Source organism: Hyperoodon ampullatus (genome assembly GCF_949752795.1).
Source record: "Hyperoodon ampullatus genome assembly, chromosome: 7".
Lineage (NCBI taxonomy): Eukaryota > Metazoa > Chordata > Mammalia > Artiodactyla > Ziphiidae > Hyperoodon > Hyperoodon ampullatus.
Genome location: NC_136920.1, coordinates 54,970,636 through 54,984,468, shown reverse-complemented (window position 1 = coordinate 54,984,468; position 13,833 = coordinate 54,970,636). Strand labels below are relative to the sequence as shown.

The window sequence follows — 13,833 nt, the reverse complement described above, 5'->3', positions numbered from 1 at the left end:
TTTTAAGAAACAGGAGACTCAGGAAGTCTTTCTTTTTACCTCCCTCTTAGCTGCCTAAAAAATTTATATAAAGGGCTTGTTCCCAGAATAGAGCTATCACCCCTGATATCTGCAAAGAATATGGGCTACCTGTGATGAGGGAAACTCACCAGAACCTAGAGATCAGAGTCCACTCTTGTCTCTTCATGGCCCAGCAAACATTTATATGTGAATTGCCTTTCTCCCCTTTGAAGTCCCAAACTACTACCCCCAACATCCTCTTTTGTCTTTAGCTGAAGATGGTATTTAAGGTGAGGGGCTTCAGCCATTTTGGTGAGTTACTCCATTTTCCCGAGTCTCTCCCATGTACATGTTATTAAAATTTGTTTGATGATTTTCCCCTGTTCATCTGTCTCATGTCAATTGAATTCTTAGACCAGCCAGAACCTGGCTAGAAAGGTAGAGAAAAATGTCTTCCACCCCAACATACTCAATAGAAACACATACATATGTTCAAGAAAAGACATGTACTGGGTCTATCTTCAGGCCTACAATTATATGTCAGAGACCTTTCCTGACACCCAATCTAAAGTAAGTCCCCTTGTTAGTTGCCTTATAGGATCCCATTCTTTCCTTTCATAACACTTAAGACAGCATTGTTATGTAATTACATATTTGTGTTGATTTATTTCTGGGACTGTTACCTTCACTAAACTATACCCTTTATAGGGTTAGGGATCATGTCCATTTTGTCTTCCCCTCTAGTACCTTGCCACAGTACCTGGTTCATAATAAAGCAGTTAGTAAACATTTTGGTGAATACTTTTGCATTTATCCTGTAGCTTCCCTCTCACATCCCAGGGGTTTCCTGTTTGAGAAGCAGAGCATTAACTACAACTACATACATTCTTAATCCTGGATCAACAGCAGTATTCAAAATAACAACCCTGAAGACACAGTTCTAGGCTGAAGTAACTAAAGCAAGGAACATCACCTTATATCCACGGTTTAAAAAAAAAATTCCCTTTCATTCTGATTTGAAAGGAATTTCCCACATTTTAGAAGGATTTTTCCAATTTGCTTTTAAAAGAGAAAGATGTTTCTTATTTGTTTTCAGTTCTGCAGAAAGTTCGACCAACGCCTTCTTTTCCCAAGTTCCTGTAAGTCATTTTGCTGAACCTACATATACACTTCATTGCTTATATACACATCAGTATGTATTTACATTCTATACATACAGCTCTTCCATACCCAACGAGAGGTCACCAAGAACTTGAACCAAAGGATACCAATAAACCAAACACTAAACTGGGAAGGGAGCAAAGGAATGAGGGGAAAAGTCAAGGGAGAGGAAATAGGAAGGATGAACAGATGTGGAAGCCAATATTAATAATATTAATAAATACAGAGTACCCATTGTATACACATTACCACTGAGTGGTAGTTTCCTAATGGGATCCCATGCTTTCAGTCTTGGGTCTGCATCCATTTGTCACACAGTAGTCTAACCCTGTGTGACCTGACTACTGCCTACCTCATCCTGTGTCACTGTCCTCCTCCCTTACTGCTCTTCAGCCACAAGGCTCACTTTCTGTTCCTGGAATGCTCTCAGTTCTTTCCTACCACAGGGCCTTTACACTTACTCTTTCCTATGCTTGAACTACTTTTCACATTGCTTATTCTTTTTCATCCTTCAGCTTTCAACTCAAACATCACCTCCTAAAAGAGGAGAGTAAAGCCTTGCCCGGTAGCCACTCTCTACCTCTTTTACAGACCTCATCGCAATCTGAAACTTTCCTGTTTGTCTATCTGGCCCCACCAACTTCCCCAGAAGTGTCTTTCTCAAATGCCTCTCCAGGACTTAGAACAGTGCCTAGCACAGGAAGCAGCTGATAAATACTGTACTGGCTGAATGGATGCTGGAGGTGGGTGTTGTTTATCTGCATGTTAAGGAAGAGGACCTTAAGGTCAGAAACATTAAAGTCAGACAGTGCCAGCCCTGACCCCAGCCATCAGGGCTATGATCTAGTGCACAGGTGAAATAACACTCAAAGGGCGGAGTGGGAAGCATAGCAAAGGGGTAGCAGCGACCACATGACTTCAAGTTCCCTTTCCTCCTCTCACCCAGGGGCATCCACGCTGCTCTCTCCCGCCCTGACCGACCGCGGGGCCTCCCCGCCCAGCCCCGGGCCGTGCGGGTCCCTTACTAGGTGGGGATGAGAAGGCATTTGAGGAGAGTCACCCCGAGCGCCAAAGCCGAAAACCAACTGCTGCCACCTGTCGCAACTCCGAGCGCCGCCATTGCTACGGCGCAACCCGCTTTCAATCAACTTGACCCGCCTCCGCGCTCCCGCGCATGCGGGGAAGGCCCTCTGAGGCGGCACCCGTGAGCTGCGCGCATGCGCTCAGCCGCTCAGCTGCTCAGCCGGCGGAAAGCCGGGAATGGAGCGTTTAAACCTCCCGCTCCGGGTTCTTTCTCCGCTCCGCCTCAGTCTCCGCCAGGGAGGGCCACCCTGAGTCTGCGCGGTTTGTACGGCGACAAGTTTCACGTGCTACTTTATGCTTTGGTGCAAATAGTTGCTGGGCGTCTGCTCTGGGTGTTGATTTTGCATATTGTTGGGGTACCTGGTGAGAGAAAACTATTTTTTTCCTGGAGACGTTCACATATTAATGGAGGAGACAGAATTATAATCCCAGAGTAACAGTAGATAAAAGTACTTGAGGATACTGGAGGCGCCTAATCCAGACACCTGGAGTATTAGCTCCAGGCAGAGAATGGCCTGGGCAAAGGTACAGATGGGAAAACATTCTGTGCTTCTAGAACTCTGAGCTGGGCTCTGGGAAAGTACCTGCCTGAGGGGAACCCACTGTGGAGGCAGGCTAGAGCCTAGTGCTTCTTCTGTCTCTACACTTGGGGGATCTTGTTAAAGTTCAGATTCTCATGCATTAGGTCTAACAAAGTCCTACATGGTGTGGATACTGCTGATACCTGGGACGTAAGAGCCGAGGCAGAAGGAATGGAGCTAGTCTTGTCACCCTCATGTACTGTCTGATTTTGAACAAATGACTAATCTTTCTTTTCTTTTTTAAAAAAATATTGATCGGGGTACTGTTTATTTACAATGTTGTGTTAGTTTCTGCTGTACAGCAAAGTGAATCAGTTATACATATACATATATCCACTCTTTTTTAGATTCTTTTCCCATATAGATCATTACGGAGTATTGAGTAGAGTTCCCTGTGCTATACAGTAGATCCTTATTAGTTATCTATTTTATACATAGTAGTGTGTAAATATCAGTCCCAACCTCCCAATATATCCCTCCCCCCAATGACTAATCTTTCTAACCCTATTTTCCTTTTTTGTAAATAGGAGGTTAAAAATGGTGTCTGCCTCATAAAGTGGTTGTGAGGATTAAATGAGGACACTTATAAATTGCTTGATATGATGTCAGGACAGAATAAATGTTCAATAAAAAATGTTTCAGAGAAGTTAAGTACCTTGCTGAAAGATAAACATCAGGTAGGTGACAGTGTCACTCTCCTCAGATGAGTTTATGCCCTCCTGCAATTTCAAATGCCACCCACATGAATATGACATTCAAATTTATATCTCAGGGGCTTCCCTTCTGGGCAGTGGTTGAGAATCCACCTGTCAATGCAGGGGACACAGGTTCGAGCCCTGGTCCACGAAGATCCCACATGCCGCGGAGCAACTAAGCCCGTGAGCCACAACTACTGAGTCTATGCTCTAGAGCCTGAAAGCCACAACTACTGAGCCCAAGTGCCACAACTACTGAAGCCCACTCACTTAGAGCCCATGCTCCGCAACAAGAGAAGCCACCGCAATGAGAAGCCCACACACCACAATGAAGAGTAGCCCCTGCTCGCCGCAACTAGAGAAAGCCCGCACGCAGCAATGAAGACCCAACGCAGCCAAAAATAAATTAATTAAAAAAAATTTATATCTCAAGCCTAGCCCTTTTCTTTCACCTCCAGACCATTATATCCAACTACCTACCTGACATCTCTTAGTTGTGTTTTTTATTTTTATTTTTTTTGCGGTACGCAGGCCTCTCACTGTTGTGGCCTCTCCCGTTGCGGAGCACAGGCTCGGACGCGCAGGCTCAGCGGCCATGGCTCACGGGCCCAGCCGCTCCGCGGCATGTGGGATCTTCCCGGACCGGGGCACGAACCCGCGCCCCCTGCATCAGCAGGCGGACTCTCAAACACTGCGCCACCAGGGAAGCCCTCTTAGATGTTTTAAAGGCACCTTGCATTAGCTTCCTAGGCTGCTGTAACAAATTATCACAAACTTAAAGCAACACAAACTTATTCTCTTACAGTTCTGGATATCAGAAGTCTAAAATCAGTCTCACTAGGCTAAAGTCAAGATATCATAAGGGTTGGTGCCTTCTGGAGGTTCTGAGGGGAGAATCTATTTTCTTTTTCAGCCTTTAGAAGTTCCCTGCATTCCTTGGCCCCTTCCTTGTATCACTCTAACCTCTTGCTTCTACTGCCACATCTATTACTTTTCTAGAATCAAATCTCCCTTGCTTCCCTCAAATAAGGACACCTGTGAATGCATCTAGGACCCTCCCATCTCAAAGTATTTAACTTAATCACATCTGCAATGTCCCTTTTGCCGTATAAGGTAATATTCACAGGTTCCAGTGTTTAGGACACAAATATCTTTGGAGGCCATTATTCAGTTTACCACACACCTCAAACTCAATATATCTAAAACTGAACTCATGATCTTTCAGTATTATCCACTCAGAGAATGACACCAACCAACCAATTCAGTTGTTCACCTCCCCTGCCCTGCACCTGAAAACTCACTGTGAACTTACTAACTCAATACCCATTCCCAATCCCCTTTTTCACTTCTTCTAAAGAGTCTAGAAAAGTTAAAACAGTTGATTTTCCAGCTTCCCTGGCAGCTAGGTGTGGCCTGATGACAGCTCTGTCTAGTAGGACTTAGAAGCCTGCTGGGGGGTTTCTGGGAAAGGGTTTCCTTTCCTGATAAAAGAGGCAGTTGTTATGGATTTTGCTCCTTTTTTCATTCTTCCTGCCTTGGACTTGGTCATGAGGCGTGGAAGGCACATCTTGCTGGCCCTGACATCACTGCACTGCTAAACAAATCCCTCCTACCTCCAGAATTTTTATCTTCTTATTATCTGAGGAAACACATACACACATCATCATCATCCTTATGTATTTGAGCCACCGTTGGTCATTGTCTGCTCCTTGCAGCTAAAGTATTTCTAACTGCTATTGCCAAGTCCTGTCTATTTGACTTCCTTAATCCTCTCACATTCATCCACTCTTCTCCACCCCCTATTCTCTTCTCTAGCCTAACTGATTTGCTTTCAGCTTCTGGTACATGCCACGTTCCCTCCTGTCACTGCACCTTTATACATTCTTTCCCACTTTTGGAATGTTCTTCCTTCTTGTTAAAAAACAATTCAACTGAATAAGCCTTAAAGATCTTCTTGGTTTTATTCAATGATTTATGAATCAAGCAGCATCCAATCTAGCAGACAGAGAGGAACTCTGAAGAGCTGTATGGAAAAGACGACTTTTATAGGCAGAGGGGAGCAAGAACAAAGAAGTTATGTTAGGCAAAAAAGCAGATTGGTTATTGCAAGTTTACTTTCCCTATAGGGGATGCCAGGGGTTTTTAGGGCAGATTACTCAGCTAATGCTGATAAGGTGATTCCTGATTTTCTGGTTTAAGATTCCATTTCTGGGAGGACAAAACTGTAATTGAGTCAAGTCTCAGTTTGGTGGTGTGGAGCTTAGCATAAGTGATTCTATTTTGGGCCTGTTGTCTTGTTTTTAACATCTCCCTAGGCTAGTTACCTCTCCATTCTTTAGCTCTCAGATCAAGCACCACCTTCGCAGGAAACCTTCCCTGACCTCCCTTTGTGCACCTGTCAGCTGAGTGCAATCACACATTTATTTGTGTGATTATCTAATTCCCCATTAGGAATTCATACCATGAGTGCAGGGACCTTGTCTGTTTTTACTCACTATTGTAGCAGCAGAACTGGCACAGCAGCTGGTACAACATATGCACTCAATATTTGTTGAATGGCATGAATGTCTGGAACATGATTCCAACCCATGTCTTTCCTACCCGTGAGTCCCTGCTTTTTTCCCTCACAGTACACCACCCAGAATGAGTAGATTTCAAACCTGGGGAGATATTGTGCCATTTTTCCAACTGCATTTGCCCCCTTTGTGTCTCTGTGTTGCATTTTGGTATTCTTGCAATATCTCAAACTTTCTCATTATATTTGTTATGGTGATCTTTGATGTTACTGTTGGGGAGAGGGAAATTTCCCCCTCTACCCTTCTTGAGTTTTTGCGGCTGGACTAATAATAAAATTGACACAAGACAGATTAACAGAAGAAAAATAAATTTTGACTCATGCACATGGAAGTCCCATAGAAATGGGACCTAAGAAGTAGCCATACAGGAAGCTTTCATGTTTTTTAGACAAAGAATAAATTTGTGAGGAATTGACAGGACTAGGAAACTTAGGTTTTGGGTGCCCAATTAATGAAGAATCTAAACAGAGCTTGGGCTTGGGTTAGTAAATTAAAGAAGTAACAAGGTTTATTTATATAGGCTTCTGGGTCCCGAATTTCCTATCTTTGGCAGTAAGGGTGTCCTTCTACCTCCAGATGCAGGGGTGCACCTTTCACATGAGAGATTTCTTTCCTGCTTTCAGGGAGACAGCAGGGAGAATCAGTGTCCCTCTTGCATTGGCTATTTCTTAAGTAACTTTAGTTCAAAATAATCAATATACCATTGAGGCACATTTTGGGGTGGCCTACCTTGGGCTCCAACATTACTATTGTAATTGTTTTGGGGTGCCACGAGCCACGCCCAAAGAAGATGGCGAACTTAATGGATAAATGTTGTGTGTGTTCTGACTGCATCACCAACTGGCCATTGCCCTGTCTCTCTCCTATTCCCTGAGACACAACAGTATTGAAATTAGGCCAATTAATAACACTGCAATGGTCTCTGAGTGTGCAAGTGAAAGGACGAGTCACACAACTCTCACTTTAAATCAAAAGTTAGAAGTGATGAAACTTAGTGAGGTGGGCATGTTGAGGTAGGCCTCTTGCACCAAACAGTTAGCCACATTGTAAATGCAAAGGAAAAGTTCTTGAAGGAAATCAAAAGTGCTACTCCAATGAACACACAAATGATAAGAAAGCAAAACAGCCTTATTGCTGATATGGAGAAAGTTTTAGTGGTCTGGATAGAAAATTAAACCAGCCACAACATTCCCTTAAGCCAAAGCATAATCCAGAGCAAGTTTCTAACTCTCTTCAATTCCATGAAGACTGAGAGAGGCAAGGAAGCTGCAGAAGAAGCATTTGAAGTTAGCAGAGGTTGGTCCATGAGGTTTAAGGAAAGAAGCCATCCCCATAACATAAAAGAGCAAGGTGAAACAGCATGTGCTGATGTAGGAGCTGCAGCAAGTTATCCAGAAGATCTAGCTGAGATAATTAATAAAGGTGGCTATACTAAACAGCAGATTTTCAAAGTAGACAAAACAGCCTTATATTGGAAGAAGTTGCCATATAGGACTTCCATAGCTAGAGAGGAGAAGTCAATGCCTGGCTTCAAAACTTCAAAGGACAAGCTGACTCTCTTGCTAAGGGTTAATGCAGCTGGTTACTTTAAGTTGAAGTCAGTGCTCATTTACCATTCCAAAAATCCTAGGGCCCTTAAGAATTATGCTAAATCTACTCTGCCCATGCTCTATAAATGGAAAAATAAAGCCTGGATGACAGCACATCTGTTGAAAACATGGTTTACTGACTATTTTAAGCACACTGTAGAGCCATACTGCTCAGAAAAAAAGATTCCTTTCAAAATATGACTGCTCATTGACAATACACCTGGTCACCTGTGAGGTCTGATGGAGATCTACAATGAGATTAATATTTTTCATGTCTGCTAACACAACATCCATTTTGTAGCCCATGGATCAGGGAGTAACTGACTTTCAAATCTTATTATTTAAGAAATACATTTTGTAAGGCTATAACTGCCACAGACAGTGATTCCTCTGATGGATCTGGGCCAATTCAATTGAAAACCTTCTGGAAACTATTCACCATTGTAGATGCCATTAAGAACATTCTTCTTTAAAGATTATTTTATTATTTATTTATTTATTTGGCCGTACTGGGTCTTAGTTGCGGCACGTGGGATCTTTTGTTTTTTACTTATGGCATGCGAGATCTTTAATTGTGGCATGCAGGATCTTTTAGTTGTGGCATGTGGGATCCAGTTCTCTGACCAGCGATGGAACCTGGGCCCCCCATATTGGGAGTGTGGGGTCTTAACCACTGTACCACCAAGGAAGTCCCAAGAACATTCTTAATTCATGGGAAGAAGTCAAAATATTAACATTAACAGGAGTTTGGAAGAAGTTGATTCCAACCCTTATGGATGACTTTGAGGGGTTCAAGACTTCAGGGGAGAAAGTAACTGCAGATGTGGTGGAAATAGCAAGAGAACTAGAATTAAAAGTGGAGCCTGAAGATGTGACTGAATTGCTGCAATCTCATCATAAGACTTTATTGGATGAGGAGTTGCTTCTTATGGATGAGCAAAGAAAGTGGTTTCTTGAGCTGGAATCTACTGGTGTTGATGCTGTGAAGATTGCTGAAGTGACAACAAAGGATTTAGAATACAGTAGTACATAAACTTAGTTGATAAAGCAGCAGCAGGGTTTGAGAGGATTAACTTCCATTTTGAAAGAAGTTCTACTGTGGGTCAAATGCTATCAAACAGCGTTGCACGCCTCAGAGAAATTGTTTGTGAAAGGAAGAGTCAATCGATGCAACAAATTTTATTGTTTTATTTTAAGAAATTGCCACGGCTACCCCAACCTTCAGCAACTACCACCCTGACCAGTCAGCAGCCATCAACATCAAGGCAAAACCCTCCATCAGCAAGAAGATTATGACCTGCTAAAGGCTCAGGTGATGGTTAGCATTTTTTAGCAATAAGGTATTTTAAAATTAAGGCATGTACATCATTTTTTTAGACATATTACTGTTGCACAATTAATAGACTACAGTATAGGGTAAAGATAACTTTTTTTTTTTTGGCTGCATCAGGTCTTATTTGGGGCACACAGGCTCTTCAGTGTGGCACGCAGGCTTCTCTCTAGTTGTGGTGTGGGTTTCTCTCTAGTTGTGGCGTGCAGGTTTTTTTTCTCTCTCTAGTTGTGGTGCGCGGGTTCCAGAGTGCATGGGCTCTGTAGTTTGTGGCATGTGGGCTTTCTCGTTGAGGCACATGAGCTCAGTAATTGTGGCACGTGGGCTTAGTTGCCCCGCGGCATGTGGGATCTTAGTTCCCCAATCAGGGATCGAACCCATGTCCCCTGCATTGGAATGAGGATTCTTTACTACTGGACAACCAGGGAGGTCCCAAGATAACTTTTATATGCACTGGGAGACCAATAATTCATGGGATTGCTTTATTCCAATATTCATTTTATTGTGGTAGTCTGGAACTGAACCTGAATATTTTCGAAGTATGCTTGTACTTCCTCAGTTGTGACTTATATTCTTACCTTGTAAACCAGATGGGAAATTCTGCTTCTTTCCTGGTTTCCAGGCAAATCTGCTCATACACAGTATTTATGAATACAGAAGACTTCCTTGAAAAGCTGCAGGTCACACAGCAAATCCTTTAAAATCCTTAGGAGTCAGTCTGGCCCTCCTCAGTCCTCTTTGGCTCCTTGGCCACGTGGTGTCCCTCCTTTGTTCTTTCCTTGTGTAGTACCAGTCTTCCCATTTCTCTGGTCTTCCCTTACTCTCTGAAGCAAGAAACCTCTTCCACATGCAGAGCAGTTTCAGGGCACTTTCTGCTCTTGGCCTCTTCTTCTACCCAAGAGCTTATCAAGGTTTTTTCCCAAACGAAGTCAACTCCTTTTCAAAGAGGGATTCTGGGGCCAGCATTTGAGATAATCATTTCCCATTCCTGTGCCTAATTATATGTTTATGAATGTTTCACCCATGGGTCTGAATCAGGTCTTACATGGTTTGTTTTGTTTACCCCAGCTTCCTGCACTGAGCCCTCAATACCATTTGTAGAATAAGTGAATTGATGATTGAGAGAATGATTGATTGAAAAAACTGAATCAAAGAATGAATAGGTTGATGTTAATTTGATCTGATGGTTCCCAGGGATCTTTGCTATGCAAAAGAAAGGGGCTGACTAAGGGTCTAGCCCTAATTCTAGTCCCAGTTTTGCCTCTAACTTGCTGTGTATCCACAGGCTCTCACATTTCCTTTCTGTACTTTGGTTGTAAAATGAGAGGTGGCTCCTAGTTATTCCTTTCTGTTCTATCAACCACACCTCATTCTTATCCCCACGTGATACCTGAAGCTTCACCGTGGGGACCTAGTTGGCCTGCTCGGTAACTTATTATTAAAACCCACCTGCCTGGCTAAGAAGTGCTTTCAAAGCAGAGGGCCCACCTAGAATTGTTTTAGCCCATGCTTCTTGTTCAACAATACCTGATTTTACCACCTACACTTTCCTCATCCTCCTCTAATGCCTTAGTTAAGCTGGATGTTGAATGAAGTCCCTTTCATCCCTTCCCAACTTTATGTATTAAATACCATCAGCCTTTTCCTAAGCCCAGCCCTCAAGCATAAGGGCTATGTGTATGCACTTCCTTAACCAGGTTTATTGTCTCTGGAATTTCCTGAAACTTTCTGTAGGATTTCTGAAGGAAGTAGAGACCCCATGTGGTATTTTTGGCAAGGTTGTGGTTTTAGCTGCTTTTTCACTGGGGTCTTATAACTTGAGCAACTCAAGATGAGTCCTCAGAGGCAAGTGTTTGTGAGAACTGACCAGTTTTCATTCATTCCTAGATCATTTATATCACTAAGCCACTGTGCCAGCAACTAATATTTTAATTTTAGTGTCAAAGAATATCCAATATTACCTTTCATATGGTATATTTTGTTAGTGGTGCTGTAATAGGGAAGAACAAAATTTGACTCCACGTTGGATCTGTTTCTTTTACCTTAACCTTTGCTTTCTGTTTTTTTTTTTTTTTTTTTTTTTTTTTTTACTATAATCACTAAAAGGATGTTGTCTATAGCTATTAGACAACATACATAATGGTCTCCCTTGGGGAATCCTGCCCCTCTGCCTGAATGTTAAACTAAAGTGCTTTTGTTCAGCTCACAGGGAAACATTCTGACCCTGCCCACCTGTGAACAGCTGCAAGAAAGAAGAAATTAATACATCCCCTCCCTGAGGCTGGCCAAACCAGGAGATGTTTTGCAAGACTTATGGCCTTTTTATTTTACTTCCTCACCTCCTCCCCCTCTCTGTTCTATAAAAGAAACTAGCATCCAGACCCTGATAAATGGTACTCTAGGACATTAGTCCGCCATCTTCTCAGATGCTCGGCTTTCTGAATAAAGTCCCTATTCCTTGCCTCGACACCTCATCTCCCCATTTATTAGCCTGTCATGTAGTGAGCAGAGCGAGCTTGGACTCAGTAACAAATTTAGCTTAGCCAGCCAGGAGTCTTGCTGTTCCTGGCTAGCCAGCCCTGATCAGGCAGTTTTGGGGCAAGGCCCTAGTAGCTGCTGGGACCATTTGTTTTAAGGATCTTCCCTTCAAAAAATTCCTTGAAGTGGCACTGGCCACCCCAGAGCTCGGCATTTGGAGCAAGGAATCGACAAACTTCTGCAAGTCGACAGACTCAATCTTTGTAGGGTAAGTCGCTCCAGTGTGTACAACCAGGAACAAATTCCCCCTTCAATTTGTTTTGCATTTGGTTGGTGCACCCTGTTGGAGAGGGGAATTGTTGTTGGACTCTGCCTGATTTGGAAACCAGTTCGTTGGCTTCTGTTTTGTGTGCATCGATGTTGGAATTTGTTTGTGCTTTTTGTGTTGGAATTTGTTTGCATCTATTGTGTTTTGGTGTTATCAAACTTATAAAAATGGGAAATACTTCATCTATCTCGAAGGAAAGCCCTTTGGGGTGTATATTAGATAAATGGGCAAAACATAGCTGTGAGCCTATGACTAAGAAAGAGATGAGATTCCATACGTAGAAGCGTTTATGCTATTGCATCAGGAGGAAAAGAAGTCAGAGGGCTGCCATCTTATGGTGCAGCAGTCTGAAAGAAAACCCAAGGGGGAACCTGTTCTACAAGGGGAAGAGGGAGAAAATGAGAGTGGGGACATGTTACTTCAAAACTTAAACCCCCCTCCGGCCTATCCAGCTCCCCCACTGGCCGAACACGCTGCACCAACAGTTGTTCCAACTACCCCCCCATGTCGCCAACATATTCATTCCTTTTACCGCCTCCTGTTTCCCCTACCCGTGGAGTTGAACAGAAATTTCTATGTTAACCCCCAGGGCACAGGGACCTGGTTTAGTATCACCATCTAAGACCTGACAGGGCACCCAATTTGGACTGGGAGCCACTTCCACAGCAGGGCAATTTCCCTTGTGCCAATATCCTGTAGGAGGCCTTAATGCAAATGGCCAACCAGCTGGGTTTCTATGGATACACAATTCATTCTTGACCTCAGATTTGCTTAACTGGAAAAACCATAACCCTGCTTACTAAGAGGACCCATTCCATTTGACTGAACTTTTCACCTCTATATTTGCCACTCACCATCCCACTTGGGCGTACATTCACACTCTTATGAATATAATGCTTACTGGGGTTGAAAGGAGGAAGGGCTTTGGGAAAAAGATTGCCTTAGACTAAAGAATAAGAAGGAGAATAATAGAAGGAACACAGGAGCCTCTCATATAAGAAAGAGAGGAACACTCTGCTAATGAATGAAGAGGCCAGGAGACTCCCTTGGGCTTGAAGCGTCTGATTCTAATTTCCCCACAGGAGCCCCAGGTAACTATGACAGTGGGGAACAAATTGATTGACTTTCTAATAGATATGGGTGCCACATATTCTGTGGTAAATACCAAGGTGGCACAGAAAATGCCTCTCTATCCCGGTCATGGGAGTTTCTGGAGAAATACAACCTCTAGCATGCTAATTAGGGGACCCCACCCTTAAACATAGGTTCTTATATATGCCAGAGTGTCCAATCCCCCTTTTGGGACAAGATATCCTTTGTAAATTAAATGCTAAAGTAACTTTTTTGCCAGAACAGCTTGACATTGGGGTCCCACTGGAGCATGCTTTAATGGCACTAACGGAAACCCAAGAAAAGGAGAAAGAGCTCTTTCCCCCTGAGGTCTATGAAAAGGTAAGGCCAGAAGTATGGGCTGACAGCACTCCGGGGAAGGCCAAAAATGCAAGACCCATACAAATCCCATTAAAAATGGATGCTGGGACACCTAATCTAAAACAGTATCCTCTGAGACAAGAGGCCCAAAAGGGAATTCAGCCAATTCTGGAAAAGTTTTTGAAAACAGGACTGATTAAGCCTTGCAAGTCCCCATATAACACACCTATCCTCCCGGTCAAGAGGCCAAACTTGGCAGACTATCACTTTGTCCAAGATTTATTGGCCTGTCATGTGGCGAGCAGAGCGAGCTTGGACTTGGTAACAAAGGGGTTCAATGTAATCAACCTGTTACAAAGAGGCTAATTGGTTTCCTTAAAGATTAGAGCTCAGCATTGATCTCTGCTACTGGCTTTTTAGGTATTTTGCAAAGGCAATAACTAGATCAGTTTTAATAAGAGGGAACCCATCCTGCTAAGCCCATGCATAGCCTTCTTCTTTGTCATCATAGCCACTCAACTCCTGGCCCCATTGTGCTAGCACGGAAGTAGCTGAGGAGAGAGGCTGACTGACATCCACAG

The 13,833-nt window shown here is 43.2% G+C and overlaps 1 protein-coding gene across 11 annotated transcripts in view; it reads right to left on the bottom strand.

Moving 5' to 3' along the window:
- The window catches only part of ALG8 (ALG8 alpha-1,3-glucosyltransferase), a gene marked incomplete at its 5' end in the record, with an annotated part of 28,037 nt that extends 25,708 nt beyond the window's left edge, over positions 1-2,329 (bottom strand). For 6 of the 11 annotated variants that reach the window (XM_079709481.1, XM_079709488.1, XM_079709485.1 and 3 more), the window contains one exon: positions 2,187-2,329. In XM_079709481.1, the coding sequence (XP_079565607.1) occupies positions 2,187-2,281 (95 nt within the window). The remainder of the gene's footprint in view (positions 1-2,186) is intronic. The other 5 variants (XM_079709482.1, XM_079709483.1, XM_079709486.1 and 2 more) reach the window with 2 other exon arrangements.
- Between the last annotated feature and the right edge of the window lie 11,504 nt (positions 2,330-13,833).